A 9,903-nucleotide genomic window follows, 5' to 3' on the forward strand; every position below is an offset into this window, starting at 1 on the left:
ATATTTAATACAGATTCTAAACTATGGCTTATGATTGTCTTGTAAACTACATAAATATGTAAAAGTCATTCAACTTTTGGTTCATGTGAAATATAAAATACAACAGACTTCAAGTTTTTTGTAGCCTATTCATTTTGAGCAGGTTTTCTAAAGTTTTGAAAATCTGTCTTTGCTGCTCTGAAAGTCAGTAAAACCTTTTTGAGAAACAAATCAAATCAACAAACAACATCCTTAACGTAAGTTGTTGATTTATTGTTTTTATATTTAGTATTTCAATGTGTAGAAAATATGTGTATTATACATTCTTAACCAGTGTTTCTCAACTGGTAGGTCGGGACCCAAAAGTGGGTCGCAGAGTGCCTGAAAAAAAAAAGTGTCTGTGAAGTGAAGTGCTTTTTAAAAAATCCTTTGTTGTTCTGTGTCTTTTTTCTGTCACATTTCTGTGTACCGTCTGAGGTCCAAACAGCAGAACTTTTCATGTAATTTTTCTGATTTGATTAAAGAAATATCAGAAACAAAGGTTGTGATTTTTCATGAAGAAAGTAATGGAGGGGTCTTGAGGCTAGGCAACAACCACTGTACACAAATATTAGAGGTACATTGATATCTGATTTGAATGAAAAACATTCTCATGCTCAGGGAGTGGTCACATTTATTCCATCACTTTTAAAAAAAAAATATCTCTATTAATTTGACCGGTATCATGATACAATAATCATTAAGGACATTTTTTTTTGGTAACATGACACATACCTCCCCTGCCCACCCATACATATACACACACAGACACATCAATTACAATAAAATTACCATACCAGGGGGTAAAAAGAAGAGACAAGCACAAACAACAAAAAAATAACAGAAAAATATAATACTAAAGAAAAATAATAAAAAATATATAATAGTAAAATAAAAAAACAACAATATAACAGTGATATGTATCTATTCCTTCCTTCTTACATTGTTATACAGAGCATAGAGAATCAACTGTCCTGTTGTGTCTTTAATTCGGTTATATAATTGAGCACAAGGCCCCAGAGAGATACACATTTTCCACATATTCCAGAACTTCTACCTGGGAACAGTTGATTTAATTGCAGTAGAGATGGTTTGGATCATAGCGGGCTGTGAGTAAATCAGCTGACTATAGTATCATATTAACAGTATGTGAATACATAGAAGCCTTGTGTTTAAGGCTTCTCTTTGACCTTCTATAACCATTGCACACAGGAAAGATGAAAACAGATCTGAAGTTGTGTTGACTTGGTTTCATGAAGGGAGAAATCTTTACAGAGAAATCACCTTGATGACATCACTGCATGAAGTTTGAACATCTCAGACAAATTCCTTTTATTGCATTATGAACTAAAATCAAGCTCTAGGCCTAAGAAGTTAAAGCCCTGTAGTTATTGTAACACATGTAAGCATTCACATTTAGACTATAATGTAAAAAATAATAAATGTTAATATAGTTTCAGGCTGTGTGCTGACTATATCATACACGTAGTTAAAAAGAGTTAATCTGTCAAAATGACTATCAGACCAAATATTGTTAATCTCAGCATTTAAATTAATGCAGCCGATACTAAAATGACTTTAAATTCTGATAAAAGTGAACTGTGACAGATACAATACAAGAGTTCACATTATAGTTAATACAAACATCATTTCTTTAGAGATTACTTTCATGTTCGGATCAAGGTGAGCAGTGGAAATTAAATTTAGATTGTTTAATTTACAATAAGAACAGGCTAAAGCAAGGACTCTTTTAATAATCAAGGCTTTTTTCTCAGTTAAACTGCTGCTGCATTTAGGTGAACACAGTATGTTTGTAACCTTTCACTTCCTGCCCTGAATGTCCTATTAAACTTTTTTTTTACTATTCCTGTTTTCATTGTACTTCCTTGGCAATTGTTTAGCATTAATACGGCAAGTGAAAGTCCTTTTATGTGTAAGTATACTTGGCAATAAACCCAGATTCTGATGCACAGTGACACAAGATTAAATTACTGTTTCACTTCAGATCCCTTACCCAGAATAAATAATCTAGTTTAAGTGAATGACCTCTTTCTACTGCAATATAAATCATAGCTGTGTACAGCAATCAGGATTTCAGCTCTCAGATGAAGTGTTGTGTGGTCCTTAAAAGGACCGTTGTGTTGCTGGTGATCAGCGGGTTTACTTGGAGCTGGTGTACTTGGTCACAGCCTTGGTGCCCTCAGACACGGCGTGTTTAGCCAGCTCACCGGGCAGCAGCAGGCGGACAGCGGTCTGGATCTCCCTGGAGGTGATGGTGGAGCGCTTGTTGTAGTGAGCCAGACGGGAGGACTCCCCGGCGATGCGCTCAAAGATGTCGCTCACGAACGAGTTCATGATGCCCATAGCCTTGGAGGAGATACCGGTGTCGGGGTGGACCTGCTTCAGGACTTTGTAGACGTAGATGGCATAGCTCTCCTTTCTGGACTTTCTCCTCTTCTTGCCGGTCTTGGTGGCTTTAGAGACGGCTTTCTTGGAGCCCTTCTTGGGCGCTTTCACGGTTTCAGGCATGTTTGTTGAGTGGTGGTCTCAAAAACTGATATCGAACTGAGTGTCAGAAAGCTGCTTATATTTGGCGTTGAAGCAAACAGCATGTGCTGTTGCTCTCACAGGATTGGCTGAGATTTGCGCGCTCAGGGCCGTGCGTCATGTGGAGTGAGCATGCATTGTCCGAATTCATTCACCGTTAACTTCATCAGTAGTTATTCAGGAGTTTGACTTAAATGTTAATGAGTAGGCAGGAATTACTCTCAAATTAAGACAAATAAAACCTCCAGTTACTTGACCTCATCAAGACATTTCAGCATGTGAGGTGCTGGAAGAAGCCTGGAGAGTATCTGGAGAGTTTAAGGCAAATTTCAACCTCTGGTGGACATTAAAGATTTGTTCTATTGTTTTCTATTATATTCTAACTTTTCTCCCAACAGCTGTCGAGGCAACACTTTTCTTTAAATGGCTCAAGTGTTATTAATCCTTCAGTGTTTGACATGTTGCCTATACCTCATCAATATATAATTATAGCCTACTTATTAATATGCTGTTCGTGAATAGTCTAATTATGTCATATATTTTTGTAAAATATAGGAATTGAAGAATGTTATATTGGTAAAGCTAATCGTTTTGGGGGTTATATAAATGTTCAAGGACCCATATTGAGGTTAACTAGGACTTTTCTGCATGTTCACATAGACACTTTATTGATCCCGAGGGAAATTCAAAGCATCCAGTAGCAGGTTACAAAGACATGACATGAAACATTTGTTACAAATTAACCACAAAAACGACCTCCCCCCCCCCCCTCCCATACATATATGTTAACCTGAATAAAAGATTTAAAGAATACCTCTAGATGAATCAGATGTTCAGTTCAGTTTATTGCCATTTGGAGCATAAAAACCAGATTGGAATAAAGACACAGGACAGGAAGAGCTTAAACGGGATCTTGCGACGGCGACATCTTGTTGTTGTTGAGGATATTAATCTCATTTATGAATAATAAATTCCCTCCATGTGATGAACGTCGCTTTATAGATTAGTATAAAGCAGTTCAGAATCAGAATCTGGGTTTATTGCCCAGTACATTCACACATACAAGAAATCTGACTTTGTGTATTGGTGCTAAAACAATTAACAAGGAAATAAAGCAGAACTAGAAACAACTTAAATAGTACAGTAGAAGAAGCTATTACAATATATAAAATATATTTGTAGCACACAGTGATTACATTTCTCTGGTTTCACTTCCACATTTCAAACGTTAACAGAAATATAAATGTGCAATAGTCAGAATTAGTGATGTGTCGGTCATGAACGATTCATTCAAATTGAGGAAGTAGAAAATATATTATGTAACATTTAGGTGTCGAGAAAATGTTGAAAATGCTTTTTATATCTGCTGTCAGTTTACAAACGGCTTTTATATCCAACTTAATTTAACATCTACTAACCATCGTGTTTCAGTCAGTACAGTGTGTGTGTGTGTGTGTGTGTGTGTGTGTGTGTGTGTGTGTGTGTGTGTGTGTGTGTGTGTGTGTGTGTGTGTGTGTGTGTGTGTGTGTGTGTGTGTGTGTGTGTGTGTGTGTGTGTGTGTGTGTGTGTGTGTGTGTGTGTGTGTGTGTGACTCACAGTCTCGCTCGTTCAGTACGTTCACTGAACGAGAGCGCCGTCTCCGAGTCTCTCTCTTCCTCTCAGTCAGTGAGTGATTTGTGTTTTGAACTTACTGAACAGAACGGTCAGGGAAAATAAATGTGATTATTTTAGCAGCTTTCAGTTTGCACTCTGTAGCTTTATGCAATTCTCAGCTCATTGGTTTATTATTCACCACCAGCTGTTCTCAGTACGATCACGAGCAGAACTGAACATTCAGCTTATTAAACTCTGATTCACAGACAGAGCTGCAGGGAAGTACTGAACTGATTCAGTACACTGGAAAGAACTGCTATTCACATCACTAGTCAGAATTCAAGTGATGAACAGGACCATTACATGTAGGACTCCTCAAGAGTGATGTGATTGTCGCCCCGTCCTGATGTTTGTGAACAGGAGTGTTATTACGGCTACAACGCAGCAATTTATTAAACTAACGCAAAAACTTCAATTCTTAACATGAACATATTCACATTAGAGATTTTATTTCTCGTTCAGTAAGTTACAGTTAGAAATGACTCTTCAGATCAGTTGAGTGGCTCTTAAAAGAGCCTTTGGGTTTCAGTGTGAGTGGGTCAGGATGAAGTTTAACCTCCAAAGCCGTACAGAGTGCGTCCCTGTCTCTTCAGGGCGTAAACCACATCCATGGCGGTGACGGTCTTCCTCTTGGCATGCTCGGTGTAGGTGACAGCATCACGGATAACATTCTCCAGGAACACCTTCAACACACCACGGGTCTCCTCGTAGATGAGACCAGAGATACGTTTGACTCCACCACGACGAGCCAGACGGCGGATAGCGGGCTTGGTGATTCCCTGGATGTTATCACGGAGGACTTTACGGTGACGCTTAGCACCTCCTTTACCGAGTCCTTTACCTCCCTTTCCTCTTCCAGACATGTTAGCAGATCAGTTGTTGAAAGCTGAATGATACTGAGTCAGAATTCACGGTTAATTATATCTAGTCTCTGAGAACCTTATAGAAGACTAAGTCTACTCTTCTTCTTCGCTCATGTTTTTCAAAAGCAAAATCTCATGAATCATTAGCGCCCCCCTCTGATCAGCAGCAGGAATCAGGGACAGCGTGACTCCTGTTAGACTGACTGAGCTCCACATTGAGCAGGAGGTGAAGAAAACATTCAACATCTTGGATTGGAATCATTCACACCGAGATGAAAGAAGATTATTTTTATTCTGTTTCTAAACAAATGACACAACATGCTGCAGCAGGGATCATTTCAGCACCTCGGACAGCGAAGGTCATAAAAAACATCCAGGAGAGGAGGACAGGAAGCTCCATCAGCACACCTTTAAGAAATGATGACTGAATGTTGAAACAAAAAGAAAGTCTATAACAACCCAACACAAAAAATATAATATATTTAAATAACACAAATTCAATAAATATATTGAACATACTCATCGGCAACTGTCTGTGTTTCCTGTAAGATCTTACACACTTTCAATATTGTACTGTTTCCTCTCTCTTTGTTTCTGTTTATAAATTCCATTCACCTGCACATTACCTGGCTCTCTTCCTGTCTTTAGTTCTACTGTTTATAAGGAATCTCCTCACTTCACACCCTGTATCTTCTCTATCTTCTTTAAACTGAGTCTTTTATAATATTTAATAAATTCTTCATCTACATTGTCTGTTTCTGTCACAAGTTGAGCTCACTGCTTGTTTTTAATTCAGTAATATATTCTGTCCTGCTCTGCTTCTTTAGTCTTTATGCTAGAAGTTTTAAAGAATTCCGCCTCCCATCATAATTTATTTAGAATCATCATTTATTTTTTTAATTTCATTTTGAATTCAAATTGTATTTTGTACAGTTTTATTCCAGACATTGTTGCTCTAATGTCTTCTGTTTGATTGTTTTGATATACATATTTTTTTTAAATGTTGTGCTGTAATTTGAATAACACTGCTTTAGCTCCTTCCCATTAAATCACTGAATTAATATCCCCAGTAACATTTATCTCTGATATTCTTTAATTATATTATTTATTTTCACTAAAAATATTTGATCAAAAAGTAGTATTTAACCTCCAGATTTTATGTGAAGATTTGTAGATATGTATTTGAAGATATGTATAAATGTGACACGAACACAACAAGGGAGGAAAGTTGAAAACATGCAACATAAAAACCTTCAATAAGGCAGTGATTGAACCTCCTGAGTTCATAGTGTGTGCTGGTGATTTACTGAAGTTATTTTAGCTGAACGATGATTTTAGAGAAATACAAACTACTCTATATTACGATTTTGATTGAAAACTATGAAGGGGAAAAAAATATCAGGCCATATCAGGAAACAGTAGACAAATACCTCAGGCGATCTCTAAGAGGATACATGTGTAAGATTTAAAAGTGAAGTAAATTAATATATTTAAGTTAATTCATGTATTTAAGTTTAAGTTAAAATGTATACAGTGAACTATTTACATATTTGAGTTTATAAAGTTAATATTGATATATTTAAATGTGTTAATGTTTGAAGTAGCACCTAGTAACTGTGACCAAATTATATTGAATCTACCAAATCTGTGTTTGTCATAATGTTTGCCTTGAGTTTAATCATCCTAACCTCTGATTGGCTAATGACGTGACATGTGATGAGTATCAAGAAAGTGTTGTTGTTGTTGTTGTTGTTGTTGTTGTTGTTGTTGTTGTTGTTGTTGTTGTTGTTGTTGTTGTTGTGTAGCAGAACAATGTGGATGACAGTAAAGTGCTGCTGAGAAAGTTATCCGTCTCCATCCTTCTGTTTCTCTTAACTAGAGTGATCCATCCACCACACATCGGACCCTCACGTTACACCTGTATTCTTCATGACTCACTGACATACATGATCACAGAAGATCATATAGAGCTATAGTGTTTATCGATGATAATGACGTCATATTGGAATGACGTCATATTGAGTTTATGCTTCATTCACTTTACATCGTAATGTGTGTATGGTTGCAGCACTGTGTGTCCATCACAACATGTGTCTTTTATACTGTAACAAACTCATCATCACTATAAATTAGAGACAGTACAGGAACACCTCTTGAGTAAAATGTGGTGGCTCTTAAAAGAGCCGTTGTGGTTGTTTTAGAGAGTAAACAGATTAAGATTAAGCTCTCTCTCCGCGGATCCTTCTGATCAGCTGGATGTCTTTGGGCATGATGGTGACCCTCTTGGCGTTCCTCCCGTGCTGGGCTCCAGTTCCCAGTCGGTCGTGTCCACAGGCTGCTGCGTAAAGGAAACTATGCCCAGCGTGTTGGTGCCGGAGCCCCCGTCTACCTGGCGGCTGTGCTCGAGTACCTGACCGCTGAGATCCTGGAGTTGGCCGGTAACGCTGCCCGTGACAACAAGAAGACCCGTATCATCCCCCGTCACCTGCAGCTGGCTGTCCGCAACGACGAGGAGCTCAACAAGCTGCTCGGAGGAGTCACCATCGCTCAGGGAGGAGTGCTGCCCAACATCCAGGCTGTTCTCCTGCCCAAGAAGACCGAGAAGGCCACCAAGAAGTAGACACCCAACCCTGACTTCAACAAACACAAAGGCTCTTTTAAGAGCCACCACATCACAACTAAAGAGAAAATCCCTCTGATACAGGCACCTACAGATGATTGAAAGGCTAAATTAAATAACATCTAAACGGTATTAATTATTACTTATTATGTATGAGTGGTTGCGGGTTCAAGTCATTAAACTGATGCAGGACTCTTTAAAAGGAAACCAATGCAATTCCTATTTATTCCACATGGAGGAGCCAGTGCTCCAATTGTGGCAAGATTTACTCTCCAAAGCCATAACTTGTTTATTTAGTTTAATGTATCAGGTTTGTGTAATGCTTTATGAGGTAGAGACAGGACGGACCCTGAAAGCCAGACTCAAGCAGCACCTTTACAATATTAGGAAAAGCAGGCTGACGCAATTTCATTTTTTCTACTCTCACATATTCCTCTTTTACAAATACAGGAAGAGGCGAAAATATCTAAATCTATTGCAATTTTATGATAATGCTCCCATACATTAGTTACGGTATGGAAGTGTGGGGGAGCACATACAAAACAAACACAGAGCCAATCTTCATTCTTCAGTAAAGAGCCATAAGAATTTTAATTAAATCCACCTACAGAGGACCAACAGACCCACTCTTCATCACACTGAGTACTCTGAAATTCAAGGGCCTGGTCGACTCTAAAATCATCCAGATCATGTACAGAGTTGAGAATGATCAGTTCCCGAACAGTATCCAAAGGTTTCTTTTAAGCAGAGAGAAGGATACAAAATCTCAGAGCAATATTTATGTAAAAAAAAAACAAGCAGTAAGGACCAATGTGAAGCTACACTGTATTAACATCTGCAGTGAAGAAATGAAGACAGGAGAGTTCAAACACATTTTCAAGAACAACATATTTAACAGATGTATAATTAAAGAGTCAAAATCTAATCAGTGTCATTTGTGAGGTCTGTACCATCTACCAATAAATGTCTATAATATATTAAATCTGTTGCTTTTCTTACTAGAGTACAGATAACTATCTAGCCCTTGTTGGACCTTGGATACGGGTAGGACTGGATGTGTTTTTTCACATCATCTTACACCCTTTTTTGAACATGGACTAGTTAAGTCATGCGATTTTGACATTAGCAGAATGTGGTCATCAGAGTAGACTGAAGCCTTATCATACCTTTAACAAGGGCTCATCTGTCTGCACACAATCATTAACAGCCCCCCCCCCCTTACTGTCAGTGTAACTCTGCTGAACTGAGCGTGTAAAATCACATTATGCAATCATAGGAGTGTTTCACTGGTTTCTTGGGTCTTACCTTAGGTCATCCTTCTGTCTGCTTATTGTAGCCCCCCCCCCCCCAACGACAACAACCTTCGTATTTGACTCTAAATGGGACCGTGAATAACAAAGTGAACATCATGTTGTATTGAAGAAGACTCGATCTATAGATTGAGACCATAAACTCAGGAAAATGTTTCCTGATGGAGTAAATCAATCAGCTGGGAATTCAGAGCATTTTATCCTCCTACTTTTTATTAAAAACCAGTGGGATCGCCCCCCTGCTGGACATGAGAAAGAATGCAGGTTTAAAGCGCTTGTCAGACTTCTTGTTCAGATGTTAAGTCTGTTGTTGTTGTTTTTTTGTTTATCAGTGAGCTGTTTATTGACTGACCAGAAAAATCGAAGTGTTTACGCTGCAAGGTAATCCAACAAACCGCTGAAACAAAAACTGCTTTCATCAGGTCAGGAATTCAAAGAGGATTGCTGTGAGAACCGTGTTTGCTTGTGACAGGAGTACGATTTGTAGTAAAATAGCTCAAGACAAACACCTGAATAAACAGACAGAATACAACTTAGTGACTCCGTCCAACAGATGTGTTGACCCCTTTGTGCGATTCAGAGTCAATAAAAACTGAAGTCTGAGATGCTCAAAGGTGGAATTTATGACGGTAATGTGAGACACAAACTGCAGAGTCACACATGTGTAACAAGCGGAGAACTTAAAAGTGAAATTTCACCGTCTGTACACATGCAGCAGGTTATAAACAGCAGCAGGAAGATTCCTCTGAGCAAGAATCTGAGCCTGTTAAGTAATGTGTTATTTCTTACATTTTCTCCTCATGCTCTCATCTCCAGCTCCCTGAAACAGTGAGCTGTGTTTACTCATTTTTAGGGGGTTATTTTTTTTTTATCAGATTAGATAGAGAGTAAT

The 9,903-nt window shown here is 38.3% G+C and overlaps 3 protein-coding genes across 3 annotated transcripts; 1 reads left to right on the forward strand and 2 right to left on the reverse strand.

Moving 5' to 3' along the window:
- Positions 1-247: 247 nt before the first annotated feature.
- On the reverse strand, positions 248-2,625 carry LOC114921806 (histone H2B-like). Its single transcript, XM_065958236.1, has one exon. The coding sequence runs from the start codon at positions 2,545-2,547 to the stop codon at positions 2,179-2,181; it is 369 nt and encodes a 122-aa protein (XP_065814308.1). The 5' UTR covers positions 2,548-2,625; the 3' UTR covers positions 248-2,178.
- A 2,097-nt stretch (positions 2,626-4,722) lies between these two features.
- LOC114921809 (histone H4) lies at positions 4,723-5,183 on the reverse strand. Its single transcript, XM_029282325.2, has one exon. The coding sequence runs from the start codon at positions 5,079-5,081 to the stop codon at positions 4,770-4,772; it is 312 nt and encodes a 103-aa protein (XP_029138158.1). The 5' UTR covers positions 5,082-5,183; the 3' UTR covers positions 4,723-4,769.
- Positions 5,184-7,368: 2,185 nt separating this feature from the next.
- Positions 7,369-7,778, forward strand: LOC110002822 (histone H2A-like; the record flags this gene model as incomplete). The annotated part of the gene is made up of 1 exon (XM_020658481.2): positions 7,369-7,778. A coding segment is annotated over one exon (333 nt), but the record flags the coding sequence as incomplete, so codon positions are not given.
- Positions 7,779-9,903: the final 2,125 nt, after the last annotated feature.

This window comes from Labrus bergylta, chromosome 8, assembly GCF_963930695.1.
Source record: "Labrus bergylta chromosome 8, fLabBer1.1, whole genome shotgun sequence".
Taxonomy (NCBI): Eukaryota; Metazoa; Chordata; class Actinopteri; order Labriformes; family Labridae; genus Labrus; species Labrus bergylta.